The sequence below is a fragment of the Heterodontus francisci genome, chromosome 1 (assembly GCF_036365525.1).
Source record: "Heterodontus francisci isolate sHetFra1 chromosome 1, sHetFra1.hap1, whole genome shotgun sequence".
Taxonomy (NCBI): domain Eukaryota; kingdom Metazoa; phylum Chordata; class Chondrichthyes; order Heterodontiformes; family Heterodontidae; genus Heterodontus; species Heterodontus francisci.
The window spans coordinates 11,572,710-11,595,211 of record NC_090371.1 but is presented as its reverse complement, the minus strand read 5'-3'; the positions used below and the strand labels follow the sequence as shown (position 1 = coordinate 11,595,211).

At 47.0% G+C, this 22,502-nt stretch overlaps 1 protein-coding gene across 2 annotated transcripts in view; it reads left to right on the top strand.

The window, feature by feature from the left end:
* LOC137367738 (sideroflexin-5-like) overlaps positions 1–22,502 on the top strand; it is a 297,384-nt gene that overhangs the window by 209,002 nt on the left and 65,880 nt on the right. Inside the window, exon 13 of one of the 2 annotated variants that reach the window (XM_068028669.1) lies at positions 13,759–13,876. The exons of the other annotated variant lie outside the window; for it this stretch is intronic. Coding sequence (XP_067884770.1) covers positions 13,759–13,876 — 118 coding nt within the window. The remainder of the gene's footprint in view (positions 1–13,758; positions 13,877–22,502) is intronic. 2 annotated transcript variants of the gene reach the window in all.

Genomic DNA, 22,502 nt, shown 5'->3' with positions numbered 1-22,502 from the left:
AGTAATGCCACTGGACTAATAATCCAGAGAATCAGGCTTGTGCTCTGAGGACATGGGTTCGAATCCCACCATGGCAAATGATGAAATTTGAATTCAATTAATAAATCTGGAATTAAAAAGCTAGTCTAATAATGACCATTGTAGATTGTAAAAATCCATCTGGTTCACTACGGAAGGAAATCTGCTGTCTGGCCTACATGTGACTCCAGGCCCACAGCAATGTGGTTGACTCTTAAATGCCCTCTGAAATGGCCTAGCAAGCCACTCAGTTCAAGAGTAATTGCAGATGGACAATAAATGCTGGCCTAGCCAGCACGAACAAATAAAGGAAAAAGGTGGCACAGTTGATCTGGTGTTGGATCTCCTCGTCACTGGTGGACTTCTGAGAGAGGTGGCTGCCAAGGTATGGGAAGTGCTCAACATATTCCAAAGTCTCTCATTCAACATATATGGGAGGTGGAATATTTGGTTGGCCAGGTGTGAATTGATGCACGAGTTTTGTTTTGGCAACATTCAAGGACAGGCTGAGTCTCTTGTTTGCAGAATTGAAGAGATCGAGGACAGCTTGCAAATCTGGAGCAGAGTGGGCAATGATATTGCAGTCATCCACAAACTGTAGATTATATATGTCTGTGATGGTCAGTTTAGTTTTGATATGGAGGCAACTGAGGTTAAAAAGTTTTCCATCTATTTAATACTCACACCAGAGGGCAGCTGATCTTTCATGATGTGAATAGTCACTGTCAGGTAGATTGTAAATAGTGTTGGGCCTGTCACACAGCCTTACTTGACCCCAGTCCGGATCTTGAAGGTGTCTGTTTCAGATCTCCCACTCAAGACAGGGGCAGTCATATCATCATGGAGCAATTGTGATGAAGTTTCTTGGACATCCAAATCTTTGGAACACAATCCACAGAGCCTTGCGATTGACTGAGTCAAATGCTTTGGTCAGGTCAATGAATGCAATGAAGAATTCTTGGTGGTGTTCTCGACATTTTTTCTGGATTTGTCGGGCAACAAAGACCATGTCAGAGGTACCTCTGGAAGGTCTAAAGCCACACTGTGTCTCTGGGAGGATTTCCTCAGCCACAGGACGGAGGCAATTCAGGAGAATGTGTGTCAGGATTTTCCCTGCTATGGACAAGAGGGAAATATCTTGATAGTTTCCACAGCATGATTTATCTCCCCTCTTGAAGATAGTTATAATTGTCACATTCCTGAAGCTGGGGGGAGTTCTTTTTCCTCCCAAATGAGTGCATGGAGTCTTGGTGCGAGCAAAAGCCTGTCGCCTTTGAAGCCCTCAGCTAGAATACCATCGGGGCTGCAGGCTTTGTTGTTTTTCATCTGTTTGATTGCTTGTTGCAGCTCTCTCATCGATGGTGGTTCATCCACGGATTCTACCACAGGATACTGGGGGAGAGCCTGAAGAGTATCAGCTGCCATTGTGGATTCCCTGTTGAGGAGTTGTTGAAAATGTTCTTTCCAGCGATGACGGATGGCATTGTCATCCTTAAGAAGAGAGACACCATCCTGTGAGCGTAGGGGATTTTGTCCATTTGACCTTGGTCTATAGATGGCCCTGGTGGCTTCAAAAAAGCTTTTCATGTCATGGTGGGCGGCATATTGTTGGATCTCTCGGGCTTTCTCTTCCCACCGCTTGTCCTTTATCTTCCGGATTTGTCGTTGGGTGTCAGCCTTGAGCTGTTCGAATGCGACCTTCTTGACTTGCGACCTTGGGTTGTTCTGCCAGGCAATGAAGGCTGCTCGTTTTTGTTCCAGCAGGTCACATACTTCAGCATCATTTTCGTCAAACTAGTGCTGGGGACGATGATGCTCGAACCCAATGGTCTGGACACAGGAATCTAGTACAGCTGATTTGATTTGTTCTCACTATTCTGAAATTGAGTTGGATATGTGAAGATTTTCCAGATTGGTTGTGAGATGCACTTGGAATTCCTCTCTTCAGTCGGGCTGCTTTAGGGCTAAGACATTGATCTTCTTCCTCTCAAACCTTTGGGTCTTGTGATGTCTTGGTGCTAGGTGGATGTTCATCACCAATCAAACAAATCGATGATCTGTCCAGCAGGCATCAGTTCCCCGCATGGATTGAGAGATACAGACATCACTTAGATCTTTGACTCGAATAACAACATAATCCAGGAGTTGTCAGTGCTTTGATCTAGGATGTCTACATGTGGTTTTGTCTTTGTCCTTCTGGCGGAAGAGGGTGTTTGATATAATGAGGCCATGCTGAGTACACTTTGTCAGCAGGAGGACACCATTTGCATTGGCTCTTCCCACCCCATTTTTTTCCAAAGGTTCCTGTCCAGACATCGGAGTCACGGCCAACCCTAGCATGAAAGTCCCCCAGAAGGATGATCTACTCTTCTTTTGGGATGGCAATGAGGACTTCATCAAGGTCAGAATAGAACTTTTCCTTAACATCTTCATCGGAGTCGAGGGTCGGGGCATAAGCACTGATGATGATGGCATATTGATTACAGCTGAGCTATAGGTAAAGTGTCATGAATCTTTCATTTATGCGGTTGAGGAGTTCTGGCAGTGCATCCAAGATCCTATTATGGATGGCAAAACCAATTCCGTGAACACGAGGGTTGCTGTCAGCCTTTCCTTTCCAGTAGAAGGTGTATCCCCCCCGCTTGTTCCTTCAGCTGCCCCTCCCCAGGAAGGCGGGTCTCACTGAATGCGGCATTGTCAGTTTGGAGTCTTGTTGCCGCACATGATGCGATTACAGTTCTTCTTTCCAGACGGTCACTCTTGAGATTATCCATGAGTGTTCTAACATTCCACATGGCAAAATTTAAAGTTTTCTTCTTTTGACCACAAAAATGGTGATCCCACAGGGTGTGGTTCCCCAGCCAGGGAGTAAGTGGGACAGCCTATTTTCAGGGCACCTTTTCTATTGTCCTCCCCATTTGGAGTGAGTAGAGGGTGTCCTGGAGAAGACTGCTCAGTCACAGATGCTGCTACCAAAGACACCTCTGTCCCAACACAGGTGTCCAATGACCTTCATGCTTCTGTCATGACAAATCCATGCTGACTCATGACATGAGTCATGTTGTCAAAGTCCATCTCAGCCTCCTTCTGAGGTCCCCAGCATTACAGATGCCAGTCTTCAGCCAATCCGCTTCACTCCACGTGATATCAAGAAAAGGCTGGAGGTACTGGATACTGCAAAGGCTATGGTTCCTAACAACATTCCGGCAATAGTACTGAAGACTTGAGCTCCAGAACTAGCCGCCCCCCCCCCCCACTAATCAAGCTGTTCCAGTACAGCTGCAACACTGGCATCTACTCGACAATGTGGAAAATTGCCCAGGTATGTCCTGTGCACAAAAAGCAGGACAAATGCTACCTGGCCAATTACTGCACCATCAGTCTACTCTCGATCATCAGCAAAGTGATGGAACGGGTCATCGACAGTGCTGTCAAGCGGCATTTACTCAGCAATAACCTGGTCACTGACGTTCAGTTTGGGTTCCGCCAGGGCCACTCAGCTCCAGACATCATTACAGCCTTTGTCCAAAAATGGACAAAAGAGCTGAACTCCAGGTAGTGTCGTAGGCCCAACCATCTTCAACTGCTGCATCAATGACCTTCCTTCAATCATAAGGTCAGAAGTAGGGATATTCGTTGATGATTGCACAATGTCCAGCACCATTTGCAACTGAAGATACGCATGTCCATATGCAGCAAGACGTGGACAACATCCAGAAAGTAACATTCGCGCCACACAAGTGCCAGGCAATGACCGTAGCAAACAAGAGAGAATCTAACCATCTCTCCTTGATGTTCAATGGCATTACTATTGCTGAATCCCCACTATCAACGTTCTGGGGGTTACTATTGACCAGAAACTGAACTGGAACAGCCACATAAATGCTGGGGCTACAACAGCAGGTCAGAGGCTAGGAATTCTGCAGCACGTAACTCACCTCCTGACTCCCCAAAGCCTGTCTAGCATCTACAAGGCACAAGTCAGGAGTGTGATAGAATACTCTCCACTTGCCTGGATGGTTGCAGCTCCAACAACACCCAAGAAGCCCAACACCATCCAGGACAAAGCAGCCCACTTGATTGGCACCCATCCACCATCTTCAAGATCCACTCCCTCCATCACTGACCCAACAGTGTGTATCGTATACTAGATGCACTGCAGCAAACTCACCATGCCTCCTTCACCAGCACCTTCTGAATCTGCGTCCTCTACCACCTAGAAGGACGAGGGCAGCAGATGCATGGGAACAGCACCACCTGCATGTTCCTCTCCAAGCCACACACCATCCTGACTTGGAACTATATCGCTGCTCCTTCACTGTCGCTGGGTCAAAATCCTGGAACTCCCTTCCTAACAGCACTGTGGGTGTACCTACACCCTAAGGTCTGGAGCTCACCACCATCTTCTTAAGGGCAATTGGGAATAGGCAACAAATGCTGGCCTAGCCAGCGACACCCACATCCCACGAACAAATAAAATAAAACTCTCGCCTGTGTGCAGATTCTTGACGAGTGACTCCCAGGTTCACAGCCCTGTCCCCGTCACCAATTCTTCATCACACAGGACTTGGCAAATGGACCCTGGTAGAAGCCTGCACGTGACTTGTTTAACATGGGGACCTTGAGGTGCCGTCATTGTCTACACGATCTTGATGGATTGGTGGTCAGATTTCAGTGACATGTCAAACCACGACAACCTGGACCACCATGCCACTGCAGCCTTCTTCCACCTTCACAGCCGGTGAGATGCACAGTCTTCTTTTGCCTGTTCTGCCATTGAGGACTTTTTGGACCATACATTGTCTGACACCTTGCCACCATGGGTGACCCTAACAGGAGCAAGGAGCTCCCGACGGCATTGCTCAAGGGATCGTCGGAGCACACAAGCATCTCCACCATGACAAGCTGGCGAGCCACAGAGTCTTCCCTGTGGGACCTTGTCAAAAGCCTTGCTAAAATCCAACCTTGTTCCCTCCACAAAAAATTCAATCAAATTCATCAGATACGACCATCCATTAACAAATCCATGCTGACTGTCCTTGATTAATCCATGCCTATCTGAATGATGATTTATGCTGTCAGAATTTTTTTGAACAATTTGCCCACTACTGAGGTTAGGTTAACTGGCCTGTAATTACTCGGGCTATGCCTTCCTCCCTTATTAAACAACTATATAACGTTGCAGTCCTCCAGATCTCTGGCATCACGCCTGTGTACAGAGAGGATTGCAAAATGATGGTCAGAGCTTCTGCTATTTCTTCCCTTGCTTCCTTTAGCACCTGGGATATATTTCATCTGGGCCTGGTGATTTATCACACAGAATCACAGAATAATACAATGCAGAAGAGGCCCTTCGGCCCATCGAGTCTGCACCGATGCATTAAAACACCTGACCTGTCTACTTAATCCCATTTGCCAGCACTTGGCCCATAGCCTTGAATGTTATGACGTACCAAGTGCTCATCCAGGTACTTTTTAAAGGATGTGAGGCAACCTGCCTTTACCACCCTCCCAGGCAGGGCATTCCAGACCGAAACTTTATCAACTTTCAAGGATGCTAAATACCTTCATAATTCCTCTCTCACCATGTTTATCCCATCCAATATTTCACATTCCTCCTCCTTAACTACGACATCTGCTTCCTTCCCCTCTTTTATGAAAACAGGCATAAGGTATTCATTGAGAACAAAGAACAGTACAGCACAGGAACAGGCCATTCAGCCCTCCAATCCTACACCGATCTTGATGCCTGCCTAAACTAAAACCTTCTGCACTTCCGGGGACCGTATCCCTCTATTCCCATCCTATTCATGTATTTGTCATGATGCCTCTTAAACGTCGCTATCATACCTGCTTCCACCACCTCCCCTGGCAGCAAGTTCCAGGCACTCACCACCCTCTGTGTAAAGAACTTGCCACGCACATCCCCTCTAAACTTTGCCCCTCTCACCTTAAACCTATGTCCCCTAGTAACTGACTCTTCCACCCTGGGAAAAAGCTTCTGACTATCCACTCTGTCCATGCCGCTCATAACTTTGTAAACCTCTATCATGTCGCCCCTCCACCTCCGTCGTTCCAGTGAAAACAATCCAAGTTTATCCAACCTCTCCTCATAGCTAATGCCCTCCAGATCAGGCAACATCCTGGTAAACCTCTTCTGTACCCTCTCCAAAGCCTCCACGTCCTTCTGGTAGTGTGGCGACCAGAATTGCACGCAATATTCTAAGTGTGGCCTAACTAAAGTTCTGTACAGCTGCAGCATGACTTGCCAATTTTTATACTCTGTGCCCCGACCGATGAAGGCAAGCATGCCGTATGCCTTCTTGACTACCTTATCCACCTGCGTTGCCACTTTCAGTGATCTGTGGACCTGTACACCCAGATCTCTCTGCCTGTCAATACTCCTAAGGGATCTGCCATTTACTGTATACTTCCCACCTGCATTAGACCTTCCAAAATGCATTACCTCACATTTGTCCGGATTAAACTCCATGACCCCTGTCTTCTGCCTCCACACACAAGTTACCTTTTTGGTCTCTAATTGAACATAGGAAATAAGAGCAGGAGTAGGCCATTCGGCCTGTCGAGCCTGCTCTGCCACTCAAACAGATCACGGCTGATCATCTGCCTCCACACCATTTTTCCCCACTATCCCCATATCTCTTGATGTCATTAATATCCAAATATCTATCAATTTCTGTCTTGAACATACTCAATGATTGAGCTTCCACAGCCCTCTGGGATAGAGAATTCCAAAGATTTACCCTCTGAGTAATGCAATTCCTCCTCATCTCAGTCTTAAATGGCCTACCCCTTATTCTGAGACTGTGTCCCCTGGTTCTAGGCTCGCCAGCCAGAGGAAACATACTATTCACATCTACCCTGTCACACCCTGTAAAAATTTTGTAAGATTCAATGAGATCACCTCCAAGTTTCCATACAACTTGCATGCTATCCTGACTTCTACCTATTTACTATCCCTTAATTAGCTCTAGGCCAAAAGCGTGCAAATCCCGACTTGACACCATCGCAGAAGCACTATCACCATCTGGACTCACCTTCACCTTCAGCCAACTAGGAATTGGCAACAAATGCAGCCTTGCCAACATCACCTCCATCTTGTAAACAAAAACAAGAAAATATCTCCCGGATCAAGCACACAATATTAGATACAGAGTTAATCTCCCTCTACACAGCCCCATTGAGAACTCCAAGATCTGGTATGGTCGAGTTTGCTTACAAAATAACTAGTTTGTAACCAGGCCTGAGAGTAAAGCATGCTGGGCGTTCGCAACTCGTTTCTCTATCAGTCAGAACCTCAAACTGGTTTTGGCAGGACGGCAATTAAAAGGTTTCTGTTTCTGTCAGTCAGTAACTTAACAATTGTTTTTTTTTTGGTCTTTATATTTCAAATTTTTCCCCCTCTTCCTCCTTGAAAGCCCCTGACTCTTACTGGAGTGGAGTTTACAAGATGTAGGCCCATGGGTGCAGGCAGATTGCTGAACCGTAGCAACAGGCTATTCAACCTTCGAACCTATTACATAGGAAAAAGAGAAGGCCATTCAGCCCCTCAAGCTTGTTATGTAGAAACAGGAGGAGGCCATTCAGCTCTTTGAGGCTGTTCGTTAGATATGATTTGTCTAATCATCCCCTCAAGCCTGTTCTTCAATTCAAATAGACCATGGCTTTTGCATTATCAGAAGCTTCCTCTGCAATGGTCCTGGAATGCACACCCCCCACCACTTTGCCAGTGTTTCAAGACCCTAGACTCTCTCAAAGAACTCCCGAGCCAGAGACCCCATCCCCGTACTGCCTGACTCCATGTCCCAGTGTTTAAAGTTCCCAGATCTGCTGCAGTACCAATTCAGTGCCCTCAGTCATGCGAACACCCCTAACCTTACAAAAGCTCACAACTCATCATGAACAATGCGACATGAAATTTTCCAATTTCTTACATTAGTACAAAGTGCATTACTTGGTATGGTTCTCACAAGCGGAACAAGCGGCACAGTGGCGCAGTGGTTAGCACCGCAGCCTCACAGCTCCAGCTCCAGCGACCCGGGTTCAATTCTGGGTACTGCCTGTGTGGAGTTTGCAAGTTCTCCCTGTGTCTGTGTGGGTTTTCTCCGGGTACTCTGGTTTCCTCCCACATGCCAAAAGACTTGCAGGGTGATAGGTTAATTGGCCATTATAAATTGCCCCTAGTATAGGTAGGTGGTAGGGAAATATAGGGACAGGTTGGGATGTGGTAGGAATATGGAATTAGTGTAGGATTAGTATAAATGGGTGGTTGATGGTCGGCACAGACTCGGTGGGCCGAAGGGCCTGTTTCAGTGCTGTATCTCTAAACTAAACTAAACTAAACTAAGGTACTGAACTATGACTGTCTGATAAGTACAACTGCTGATCAGAGCTTCACGGCAACAGCATGTACTCAAAACGTTGGCCCATATATGTGTTCTTGATCATCATGATCTTGCATGTATTCAGACCAACTCTTATCAATGATGACAGCCATGAGACAAGGAAAAACTATTTGGAATTTGATGTGAATCCATTTCTACTTTGCTTTCCAGTAAAACACAGCTTCAAATTAGAATGGGAAATTGGATGTGATAATTAGAAGCTTAATTGTGGCAGAGCATCCTTAATTAGGACCTTCTGATGACTAGTTTGTAACCTGGCCTGAGAGTAAAACATGCTGGGCGTTCGCACCTCATTTCTCTATCAGTCAGAACCACAAATTGGTTTTGGCAGGACGGCAATTTCTGGCAATTTCTGTCAGTCAGTAATTTAACAACTGTCTTTTTTTGGTCTTTATATTTCAAATTTTTTCCACTCTTCCTCCTTGAAAGCCCCTGACTCTTACTGGGTGTGGGGTTTACAAGATGTAGGCCCATGGGTCCAGGAAGGTGACTGAACCGTAACAGCAGGCGATTCAACCCTTCGAGCCTCTTACATAGTAAAAAGAGGAGGCCATTCAGCCCCTCAAGCCTGTTATGTAGAAACAGGAGGAGGCCATTCAACCTCTTGAGGCTATTCGATAGAAATATGATTTATTGTGTCCCCTCGTAACTGACCCTTCAACTAAGGGGAACAGCTGGTCCCTATCCACCCTGTCCATGCCCTCATAATCTTGTACACCTCGATCAGGTCACCCCTCAGTCTTCTCTGCTCCAGCGAAAACAACCCAAGCCTATCCAACCTCTCTTCATTGCTTAAATGTTCCATCCCAGGCAACATCCTGGTGAATCGCCTCTGCACCCCCTCCAGTGCAATCACATCCTTCCTATAATGTGGCGACCAGAATTGCACACAGTACTCCAGCTGTGGCCTTACCAAAGTTCTGTACGACTCCAACATGACCTCCCTGCTTTTGTAATCTATGCTTCGATTGATAAAGGCAAGTGTCCCATATACCTTTTTCACCACCCTATTAACCTGCCCTTCTGTCTTCAGAGATTAATGGACAAACACGCCAAGGTCCCTTTGTTCTTACGAACGTCCCAGTGTCAGGCCATTCATTGAATACTTCCGTGTCACATTACTCCTTTCAAAGTGTATCACCTCACACTTTTCAGTGTTAAATTCCATCTGCCACTTTTCTGCCCATTTGACCATCCCATCTATATCTTCCTGTAACCTAAGACACTCCACCTCACTGTTAACCACTCGGCCAATCTTTGTGTCATCCGCGCTCTTACTGATCCTACCCTCCACATAGTCATCTATATCGTTTATATAAATGACAAACAATAGGGGACCCAGCACAGATCCCTGTGGTGCGCCACTGGACACTGGGTTCCAGTCACTAAAACAGCCGTCTGTCATCACTCTCTGTCTCCTACAGCTAAGCCAATTTTGAATCCACCTTATCAAGTTACCCTGTATCCCATGTGCATTTGCTTTCTTGATAAGTCTCCCATGTAGGACCTTGCCAAAGGCTTTGCTGAAATCCATGTAAACTACATCATCTGCACTACCCTCATCTACACACCTGGTCACATGCTCAAAAAATTCAATCACATTTGTTAGGCATGACCTCCCTCTGACAAAGCCATGCTAACTATTCCTAATTAAATTTAGCCTCTCCAAGTGGAGATAGATTTTCTCCTTCAGAATTTTCTCCAATAGTTTCCCTACCACTGACGTGAGACTCAATGGTCTGTAGTTCCCTGGCTTATCTCTACAACCTTTCTTTAATAGTGGGACCACATTAACTGTTCTCCAGTCCTCTGGCACCTCCCTGTGGCCAGAGAGGAATTAAAAATTTGGGTCAGAGCCCCTGCAATTTCCACCCTCGCCTCCCACAGCATCCTGGGACACAAATCGTCCGGACCTCGAGATTTGTCCACTTTTAAGCCTGCCAAAACCTCCAATACCTTGTCACTCTCTATGACAATTTGCTCAAGAACCTCACATTAAGAGAGTTTACTCTGTAAGTAAACTTTCCTGTGGCAGATATTAAGAGTTCTTGATGGGAAATATAGAGCAAGCCTTAAAGTGTGTCTGTTTTGTGCTTTACCTGCCCTGAGACTGTATGATGGAACAGTGTAGAGGGAGCTTTAATCTGTATCTACCTCATCCTGCACCTGTGTAGTTTTACTCTGTATCTAACCCTGATTTTTCCTTTTCTTTCTTGAAGGGGGCCTTTATACCCCAGGCCCCCTTTTTACATTTTATATAAATTACTTTATAAAAAGCAGATAAATAAAAAATTTAAATGCCATTTTCTGCATCTGTGATGCATTCCAGCCCCTGCGGTGCCCACTGGTCGCAGAAGGCTACAAGTGAACTGGCAGACACCTCCTGCTCCTTCTCCAGGGATACCCGGGCGTTACCGTAACCTCAGAAGAGGGGCCCATTGCCTGGACCTGTGAATTGCCAGCTTGGCCAGGCCCAGGAGCAGACCGAAGAGGAGATCCTCCTCAGGACCGACCCCCCTCTGCACGGGTGCCCAAAGATCAGGAGCTTGGGGCTGATGTGCAACCAAAACCTGAGGAGCAGCCCCTTAACTACTCAAACCGGGTCTGCAACCGCGCCCTGAGGAACTCCACAGTCAGTCCATCCAGAACCGGGGATTTGCCCCTCAAGTGCTGGTGGAGGGCGTCAGTTAGCTCCACCAACATGAGCGGAGCCTCCAGTCCTTCTGCGCCCTCCGGGCTGACCTTCAGCAGGTCTTCCCATGAAACTCTTCACGCGTCCTCGCTGGCCAGATCCAGAGAGAACAACGTGCCATAATAGGTACGGACCAAGAGGCCCATTACCTCCGGATCCATGAAGGAGGATCCGCTGTTGCCCAGCAGCACAATGAGCTGCTTATGGCCCCCCGCTATTTTTGCAGTGAGTAGAAGAAGGGTGAGGCACAGTCCAAATCTTCAGTGATCTGGATCCGCGACCTCACGTACGCGCCTCAAGACCCTACAAGTTTCCGGTCCCTCAGCGCGCCCTTCTCTTTCTACACCTGTCACGAGGCCGGGTTAAGGGCGGCCTTTTTTTTATTCGTTCATGGGATGTGAATGTCGCTGGCTGGGCCAGCATTTACTTCCCATCCCTAATTGCCCTTGACAAGGTGGTCGTGAGCTGCCTTCTTGAACCGCTGCAGTCCATGTGGGGTAGGTACACCCGCAGTGCTGTTAGGAAGGGCGTTCCAGGATTTTGACCCAGCGACAGTGAAGGAACAGTAATATATTTCCAAGTCCGTCACCAAGAGTGGTTCAATAGCACCACTACTGACTGAGATGGCCGAGTCCTAAAGGAGATAGCTGCTAGTCTGGGTCTGCGGCAAGGTGGTGAGGAAACCAACAAGAGGGAAAAACCTACTTCACCTCGTCCTCACCAATCTGCCTGCCGCAGATGTATCTGTCCATGACAGTATTGCTAGAAGTGACCACCACCCATTCGGTCTTCAGGAAAAACACAGTCTTCCCAATCATTTTAGAGGCAGCAACAATGGCCGAGGGACCGACAACCGCAGCCATTGCTTTTACACATGCCTCTACTGACATTTTGGGGTGGACGTAACTCTTGCCCCCATGCTTTGATGTTATCAACTCAAATGGTGATGGGGCAGCAGGTGCAGCCACAGCAGCATACATGCAAGAAGACCCCGCCACCAGTGATGAAAGGCTTGCCAAGGGGTCGAAGAGCCACGCCCCCCCAAAAAACAAAGGAATTGACAGTTTTTTATAAACTTTAAACAATATGTTGGGGGTGGTGGAAGTAGAGGAAGATAGGGTGGAAAGGAAGAGGAAAAGGAGAGGATCAGTGATTGAGTGTAGAAGAGAAAGGCTGCGATGATACTCTATGATCGGTGGTTGGAGCACTTTACTACAGAGTCTAAAGTCCAGTCCTCCAGTCAGGGGAGGGTTCTTCGCCCGGGTCGGCTAGAGTCACCCGGTTCTTGCCTCTTGCTGTTGTGCAAAGACTGTGTTCAGCCGGGCAGCTCCAGCCGTCTGGAGTCACGCAGTTGGGGTTGGGAGGGAGCTCCCTTTGTGCAGGATGGAAGAAAAGAGCACAAGAGCAAATACAGGGGCTCCCTATAGAATCTGGCAGCCCCACCCCTGGATCGTCTGGCGCCTCGTCCCTCCCCCAACAGTACAAACAAAAAATAGTTCTCTGGTGTTCCAACACCCACCTCTCCAAAATAACTTGCAGGTCCTCTTTTCTCGAATAACTAGAAACAGTTTCACAGTTGTAAGTTGCAGCTCTCTCCACTTTCCTCTCTCCTCTCCAGTTGCAGCTCCCACCAGCCTGCACAGGTGCAGCTGTTTCGCCTGATTGCACACAGGAAGTGCTCCATACTCTCCCGCCAGCTCCTTTTTTTTCTAACCCCGTGCTGTACCTCTGCTGGGAGTGTTTGATTGGACAGTGTGGGCAGGGGGGGGTTTTGGTGGTTTACTCTATATCTAACTCATGCTGCACCTGTCCTGGGAGTGTTTGATGGGACAGTGTGGAGGGAGCTTTTCTCTATATCTAACCCATGTTGTACCTGCCCTTACTCTGTATATAATCCTTTTTTCCCCCTTTTTTTTAACATGGGTACAGTGTAGAGGGAGCTTTAATGTGTATCTAACTCATACTGCCCCTGTCCTGGAGGTGTTTGATGCAGCAGTGTAGAGAGATGTTTTCACTGAAGTTAGAGATATAATCAGAAGGGTTGCTTTGTATTGGAAGTAATGATTGGTGATGCTCTGAAGGAATTTACTTTAGATAATTCATACAGTCAGTATTTTTGTTACGCAGCAGTTCCCCCATGCTGTGATTCATAATGACATAAATATAAAGGAATGGCTCCTCTGGTGGTAACAACATCACCTGGTATGGGAATGAGTCACATAGACAAAGGACCTTAGGATTGATTCCCTGTCTCAGCAGAGCCAGCCAATCTCACTGGATGGTAGCAGTCTGTGTGCTTTGAATTGAAGTTGTACCAATGGGCTGAGATGAGGAGAGATCATATAGGGTTTCTGCTCCTGATTGTTGTTCATTAACTCCTGAAAAGTGCATGTGAGGACCTCGGGTAAGCAAAGGAATCAGCCGGGTTTCCTGGCGAACCCACTGTTGAGTCTTACACAGTGAAGAATGTTTAATTGGGTGAGCTACCATCAGTCCAGTGCTTCCTCAAGAGTTTGTATCTACAGGAGAAGACAAGAGAAAATTGGGGAAAATGGATAAAAATCTATATTTAAACAGTTGAGGGGAGGAAAGAACAATACTTATCTGTATATTTCTTCATAGATCATGGATACTTAAAGCACGTCCGAGATTAGCTCTTCCTTTGCATAGCCTCGTGTGCCTGGCAGCATTTGGATTTGCACTGCCAGTCGCCATCAGCCTCTTCCCACAGATGTCAGAGGTCAGTAAATATAAACGATTCAAGTATCTAATTTTTACTGAAATGTCACTCTGATAGCTTCCTCCAATTGTTTCCTTGGGACATGAACCCCGTTATGTGAGTGTGTAGAGCACTGTATTTAATCCATGGAATATCTGCCCTGGGAGTGTTTGATTGAACAGTGCAGAGGGAGCTTTATTCTGCATCTAACCCCGTGCTGTACCTGCCCTGGGAGTGTTTGATGGGAGTTTCACTGTTCCAAGTCCAAGCTGTACTTGAGGCTGAGTCACCTGCCAGCATTACCTGTGTGAGGTATGAAAGATGGCTGATAGTCATGGAGCTTTAATCCAGATTAAAAGTAATTGAGAAATGAATAGTTACTGACTAATTAGGCATTACTATATCAGTAATCCAATGATAAAATGTTGCCTTCCAGCTAACAGGCAGTTGATTAGTGTATGACATAATTAATCGGAGCCTGTAATTAAACCTGTTTCACACTTCATTGCCACAGTCTCCGAGACTGCAGCTATGATGAAGTGAGACTTCCGAAAAGCTGCTGAAAGTGTCACTGACCTTTTTGTATTTTTTCCAAGGATCATTAAATTCTGTCCCCGACCCCCAATTCTATCCTTATTGACTCATTCTTTCGGCACATTCCACATCCCTCCCACGTATCCACTGCTCATTGGTGAGTTTAGACAGGTTTTTTTTGATCCACACAGAAACCCTTTCTTTAGATACCCTCAAACTAAGCTATGGAAAATCTTCACTGGAGCAGCCTTTTCTTACCTGAATAGAGGGGTAGATTTCTATCTTTACCACCTGGTTGTTCTGTGCTGGAGTGCATCAGTTACCTGTGTCAGACGCGACCTCTTATTCTAAGGGAGTGTGATGCACTCTGCTGGATTTCTACCAGATAGTGCAGACTGAGTGCCGAATCTCATCCAGCTGCTCAAATCCCTGTATGCCCTCTCTCCTCCCTTTCTCTGTAACCCCCTCAAGCCTTACAACCTTCCGTGAAATGTGCATCTCCTCCTCTGCTTCAGCCATCTGCTGTGGAAACAGTCATTCATGCTTTTGTTACCTCCAGACTCGACCATTCCGATACTCTCCTGATTGATTTCCCACCTTGCACACTCTTGATATCCAAAACTCTACTGCCTGTACCCTGACTCACATCGAGTCCCGATCACCCATCACACCAGTGCTTGCTGAGCTACATTGCAGCACCTTGATTTTAAAATTTTCATCCTTATCTTCAAATTCCCCCATGGCCTTGCTCATCCCTATCTCTGTCATCTTCTTCAGCCCTACAACCCTCCAAGCTCTCTATGCTGCTCCAACTCTGGCTTAGTAAGTTTGCGGACGACACAAAGGTTGGAGGAGTTGCGGATAGTGATGAGGATTGTCAGATGGTACAGCAGGATATAGATCGGTTGGAGACTTGGGCGGAGAAACGGCAGATGGAGTTTAATCCGGACAAAGGTGAGGTCATGCATTTTGGAAGGTCTAATGCAGGTGGGAAGTATACAGTAAATGGCAGAACCCTTAGGAGTATTGACTGGCAGAGAGATCTGGGCGTACAGGTCCACAGGTCACTGAAAGTCGCAACGCAGGTGGATAAGGTAGTCAAGAAGGCATACGGCATGCTTGCCTTCATCGGTCGGGGCATAGAGTATAAAAATTGGCAAGTCATGCTGCAGCTGTACAGAACTTTAGTTAGGCCACACTTAGAATATTGTGTGAAATTCTGGTCGCCACACTACCAGAAGGACGTGGAGACTTTGGAGAGGGTACAGAGGAGGTTTACCAGGATGTTGCCTGGTCTGGAGGGCATTAGCTATGCTGAGAGGTTGGATAAACTCGGATTGTTTTCACTGGAACGACGGAGGTGGAGGGGCGACATGATAGAGGTTTACAAAGTTATGAGCGGCATGGACAGAGTGGATAGTCAGAAGCTTTTTCCCAGAGTGGAAGAGTCTGTTACCAGGGGACATAGGTTTAAGGTGAGAGGGGCAAAGTTTAGAGGGGATGTGCGAGGCAAGTTTTTTACACAGAGTGTGGTGAGTGCCTGGAACTTGTTGCCGGAGGAGGTGGTGGAAGCAAGTACAATAGCGACGTTGAAGAGGCATCTTGACAAATACATGAATAGGATGGGAATAGAGGGATACGGACCCCGGAAGTGCAGAAGGTTTTATTTTAGGCAGGCATCAAGATCGGCGCAGGCTTGGAGGGCCGAATGGCCTGTTCCTGTGCTGTACTGTTCTTTGTTCTTCTGCATTCCCGATTTTAATCGCTCCACCATTGGCAGCCATGCCTTTAGATGCCTGGGCCTTAAACTTTGGAATTCCCTTCCTCAACCTCCCTGCCTTTCTAGCTGTCTCTCCGCCTTTAAGACACTCCTTACAACCTAGTTCTTTGACCAAACATTTGGCCATCTGTGCTAATAGCTCTTTATGCAGTTTGGTGTCAAATTTTGCTTACTAATGCTCCTGTTAAGCGCCTTGGAACATTTTACTGTGTTAAACGTGCTATTTAAATGCAAGTTGTTGTTCACTGCAGCTTGCTACCATCCTCAACTGTGCACAGATAGGCTGCGGGAGACTAGACAGCTAAAACCACATGGTTAGTAGGACTTAGCCTTGGTAACCTTCCTGTTGTTTGTTTGTCCAGGACCACCCTATTTGTATGAGTGTTTGGTTACATGGTTATCCATGGCTGGGTAGGTGAACCGCAAGTTCCATAAACCATGGTTATTCGTCAGTCATTTACCTTATGGCCTTACGTGGCCCAGATATCTGATGACAGATGCTGCTACTTGTGATTGTTCCAATATCATTCTCCTTAGCACACAGTATCCATATGCCATAAACCATCATAAAATGGTACCATTACTTGGTCAGTTTGCCACTCTACCCACAAACATCTAAGCTTGGATACAAAGTCAACATGGATTTGCGAAAGGGAAATCATGCTTGAGGACGCAACTAGTAGAATAGATAAGGGAGAACCAGTGGATGTGGTGTATTTGGACTTTCAGAAGGCTTTCAATAAGGTCCCACATAAGAGAATAGCGTGCAAAATCTCCCAAATGAGATTGGGGGTAAGGTACTGACATGGATAGAGAACTGGTTGGCAGACACGAAACAAAGAGTAGGAATAAACAGGTCTTTTTCAGAGTGACAGGCAGTGACTAGTGGGATACCGCAGGGATCAGTGCTAGGACCCCAGCTATTCACAATATATATTAATGATATAGATGAGGGAATTAAATGTAATATATCCAAGTTTGCAGACAACACAAAGCTGGGTGGGAGTGGGAGCTGTGAGGAGGATGCAGAGAAGCTCCAGTGTGATTTGGACAGGTTGAGTGAGTGGGCAAATTCATGGCAGATGCAGTATAATGTGGATAAATGTGAGGTTCTCCACTTTGGTGCAAAAACAGATATGCAGATTATTATCTGAAGGGCAATAGATTGGGAAAGGGGGAGGTGCAGCGAGAGCTGGGTGTCCTTGTGCACCAGTCGCTGAAATTAAGCATGAAGGTGCAGCAGGCAGTTAAGAGGGCAAATGGTATGTTGGCCTTCATAGCGAGAGGATTCGAGGACAGGAGCAAGGATGTCTTCCTGCAATTATACAAGGCCACATCTGGAGTATTGTGTGCAGTTTTGGTATCCTTATCTGAGGAAGGATGTTATTGCTATGGAGGGAGTGCAGCGAAGGTTCACCAGACTGATTCCTGGGAAGGCAGGACTGACGTATGAAGAGAGATTGGGTCGATTAGGCTTGTATTCGCTCGAGTTTAGAAGAATGAGAGGGGATCTCATAGAAACCTACAAAATTATAACAGGACTGGACAGACTAGATGCAGGAAGGATGTTCCCGATGGCGGGGGAGTCCAGGACCAGGGGTCACAATCTAAGGATAAGGGGTAAACTATTTAGGACTGAGATGAGGAGGGATTTCTTCACCCAGGGAGTGGTGAACCTGTGGAATTCTCTACCACGGAAAGCAGCTGAGGCTAGATCATTAAAAATATTCAAGAAAGAGATAGATATAGTTCTTAGGGCTATTGGGATCAAGGGATACGGGGAGAAAGTGGGAACAGGTTACTGAGTTTGGATGATCAGCCATGTATCTCAGATATGTAGACAGATTTTGGAAAGATGTAAAGGTAACAGGGTTGTGGTGGTGGGTGATTTTAACTTCCCCAATATTGACTGGGACTCACTTAGTGCTAGGGGGTTGGATGGGGCAGAATTTGTGAGGAGCATACAGGAGGGCTTCTTGATACAGTATGTAAATAGTCCAACTAGGGATGGGGCCATTCTGGACCTGGTATTGGGGAATGAGCCCGGCCAGGTGGTCGAAGTTTCAGTGGGGGAGCATTTCGGGAGCAGTGACCATAATTCCATAAGTTTTAAGGTACTTGTGGCTAAGGATAAGAGTAGTCCTCGGGTGAAGGTGCTAAATTGGGGGAAGGCTAATTATAACAATATTAGGCAGCAACTGAAGAATTTAGATTGGGGGCGGCTGTTTGAGGGTAAATCAACATCTGACGTGGGAGTCTTTCAAATGTCAGTTGATTAGAATCCAGGACCAGCATGTTCCTGTGAGGAAGAAAGACAAGTTTGGCAAGTTTCGGGAAGCTTGAATAACACGGGATATTGTGAGCCTAGTCAAAAAGAAAAAGGAAGCATTTGTAAGGGCTGGAAGGCTAGGAACAGATGAAGCACTTGAGGAATATAAAGACAGTAGGAAGGAACTTAAGCAAGGAGTCAGGAGGGCTAAAAGGGGTCATGAAAAGTCATTGGCAAACAGGATTAAGGAAAATCCCAAGGCTTTTTATACATATATAAAGAGCAAGAGGGTAACCAGGGAAAGGGTTGGCCCACTCAAGGACAGAGATGGGAATCGATGTGTGGAGCCAGAGGAAATGGGCGAGGTGCTAAATGAGTACTTTGCATCAGTATTCACCAAAGAGAAGGACTTGGTGGATGATGAGCCGAGGGAAGGGAGTGCAGATAGTCTCAGTCATCTCATTATCAAAAGGAGGAGGTGTTGGGTGTCTTGCAAAGCATTAAGGTAGATAAGTCCCCAGGGCCTGATGGGATCTACCCTAGAATACTGAGGGAGGCAAGGGAAGAAATTGTTGGAGCCTTGACAGAAATCTTTGCATCCTCATTGGCTGCAGATGAGGTCCGAGAGGACTGGAGAATAGCCAATGTTGTTCCTTTGTTTAAGAAGCGTGGCAAGGATAATCCAGGAAATTATAGGCCAGTGAGCCTTACGTCAGTGGTAGGGAAACTATTAGAGAGGATTATTCGGACAGGATTTACTCCCATTTGGAAAGAAACGAATTTATTAGCGAGAGACAGCATGGTTTTGTGAAGGGGAGGTCGTGTCTTACTAATTTGACTGAGTTTTTTGAGGAAGTGACGAAGATGATTGATGAAGGAAGGGCAGTGGATGTTATCTATATGGACTTTAGTGAAGCCTTTGACAAGGTCCCGCATGGCAGACTGGTGCAAAAGGTGAAGTCACACGGGATCAGAGGTGAGCTGGCAAGATGGATACAGAACTGGCTCGGTCATAGAAGACAGAGGGTATCAGTGGATGGGTGTTTTTCTGAATGGAGGGATGTGACTAGTGGTGTTCCGCAGGGATCAATGCTGGGACCTTTGCTGTTTGTGGTATATATATAAATGATTTGGAGGAAAATGTAGCTGGTCTGATTAGTAAGTTTGCGGACGACACAAAGGTTGGTGGAGTTGCGGACAGTGATGAGGATTGTCAGAGGATACAGCAGGATATAGATCGGTTGGAGACTTGGGCGGAGAAATGGCAGATGGAGTTTAATCCGGACAAATGTGAGGTCATGCATTTTGGAAGGTCTAATGCAGGTGGGAAGTATACAGTAAATGGCAGAACCCTTCGGAGTATTGACAGGCAGAGAGATCTGGGCGTACAGGTCCGCAGGTCACTGAAAGTGGCAACGCAGGTGGATAAGGTAGTCAAGAAGGCATACGGCATGCTTGCCTTCATCGGTCGGGGCATAGAGTATAAAAATTGGCAAGTCATGTTGCAGCTGTACAGAACTTTAGTTAGGCCACACTTAGAATATTGCGTGCAATTCTGGTCGCCACACTACCAGAAGGACGTGGAGGCTTTGGAGAGGGTACAGAGGAGGTTTACCAGGATGTTGCCTGGTCTGGAGGGCATTAGCTATGAGGAGAGGTTGGAAAAACTCAGATTGTTTTCACTGGAGCGACGGAGGTGGAGAGACGACATGATAGAGGTTTACAAAGTTATGAGCAGCATGGACAGAGTGGATAGTCAGAAACCTTTTCCCAGGGTGGAAGAGTCAGTTACTAAGGGACATAGGTTTAAGGTGAGAGGGGCAAAGTTTAGAGGGGATGTGCGAGGCAAGTTTTTTACACAGAGGGTGGTGAGTGCCTGGAACTTGCTGCCAGGGGAGGTGGTGGAAGCAGATACGATAGGGACGTTTAAGAGACATCTTGACAAATATATGAATAAGAAGGGAATAGAGGGATATGGGCCCCGGAAGTGCAGAAGGTGTTAGTTTAGGCAGGCTTGGAGGGCCAAATGGCCTGTTCCTGTGCTGTACTTTTCTTTGTTCTTTATTCTTTGATCGTATTGAATGACAGAGTAGGCTCAAAGGGCTGAATAGCCTACATTTGCTCCTATTTTTCTATGTTTCTATAAATGTATCTTCCCAGACATAGCATCCAGGTAATCACTTCCAGCAGTTGGAAACCAAGTGTAGTTTGCAATGGGATGATGATACCTCTTTGTTGGATGTCGAGGTATGTTTGTGATGGGGGAGATGGTGTCTCTGTGTTGGGTGTTTAGGTGGGGTTTGTGCTGGGGGAGATGGTGTCTCTGTGTTGGATTTTTAGTTGGGAGAATTTGCGATGGGAAGATGGTGTCTCTGCATTGGATGTTTAGGGAGAGTTTGAGATGGGGGAGATGCTGTCTGTGTGTTGGATGTTTAGGGGGAGTTTTTAGTGGGGGAGATGGTGTCTCTGTGTTGGATGTTTAGTTCATTGGGGGTTTGTGGTGGGGAGATGGTGTCTCTGTGTTGGATGTTTAGTGGGGGTTTGTGGTGGGGCGATGGTATCTCTGTGTTGGGTGTTTAGTGGGGGGTCTGTGATGGGGCAATGGTGTTTCTGTTTTGGGTGTTTAGGGGGGGTTTGTGGTGGGGAGATGGTGTCTCTGTGTTGGGTGTTTAGTGGGGGTTTGTGGTGGAGAGATGGTATCTCTGTGTTGGGTGTTTAGTGGGGGTCTGTGATGGGGCGATGGTGTTTCTGTTTTGGGTGTTTAGGGGGGGTTTGTGGTGGGGGAGATGGTGTCTCTGTGTTGGGTGTTTAGGGAGGGTTTGTGGTGGGGGAGATGGTGTCTCTGTGTTAGATGTTTGGGGCGGGGCTTTGTAGTGGGAGAGATGGTATCTCTATGTTGGATGTTAGTTGGGAGAATTTGCGATGGGGAGATGGTGTCTGCATTCGACATTTAGAGGGGTTTGAAATGGGGGAGAAGGTGTTTCTGTGTTGGGTGTTTGCAGGGCGGGTTTTGTGGGAGGAGAGATGGTGTCTCTGTGTTGGTTGTTTAGTGGGGATTTGTGGTGGGGGAGATAGTGTCTTTGCGTTGGGAGTTTCGGGGGCGTTTGTGGTGGGTGAGATGGTGTCCATGTGTTGGATGTTTAGGGGGGATTTGCGATGGGGTGATGGTGTCTCTGTGTGTTGGATGTTTGGTTGCGTGGGGGGTTGTAATCGGGCGATAGTGTCTGTATGCTGGGTGTTTAGGGGGCGTTTGTGGTGGGGAGATGGTGTCTCTGTGTTGGATGTTTTGGGGGGGGGTTTGCGATGGGGAGATGGTGTCTCTCTGTTGGATGTTCAGTGGGGATTGTGGTGGGGGTGATGGTGTCTCTGTGTTGGATGTTAAGTGGGGATTGTGGTGGGGGAGATGGTGTCTCTGTGTTGGTTGTTTAGAGGGGTGTTGTGATGGGGGAGATAGTATCTCCGTGTTGGATGTTTAGGGAGTGTTTGTGGTGGGGAGATGTTGCCGCTGCATTGGATGTTTGGGGGGGTTTGAGATGGGGGATGTGTCAATGTGTTGGGTGTTTAGTGGGGGTTTGTAGTGGGGAGATGGTGGCTCTGTTTTGGGTGTTTAGTGGGGGGGTGATGGGGGAGATGGTGTCTCTGTGTTGGTTGTTTCGGGAAGGTTTATGTTGGGGGAGACGGTGCCTCTGTGTTGGATGTTTAGTGGGGGTTTGTGATGGGGAGATGGTGTCTCTGTGTTGGGTGTTTAGTGGGGGTTTGTGATGGGGAGATGGTGTCTCTGTGTTGGGTGTTTAGTGGGGGTTTGTGATGGGGAGATGGTGTCTCTGTGTTGGGTGTTTAGTGGGGGTTTGTGATGGGGAGATGGTGTCTCCATTTTGGGTGTTTAGGGGGTGTTTGTGGTGGGGGAGATGGTGTCTCTGTGTTGGATGCTTGGGGCGGGGCTTTGTAGTGGGAGAGATGGTACCTCTATGTTGGATGTTAGTTGGGAGAATTTGCGATGGGGAGATGGTGTCTCTGTGTTGGATGTTTAATTGGCAGGGGGTTGTAATCGGGAGATGGTGTGC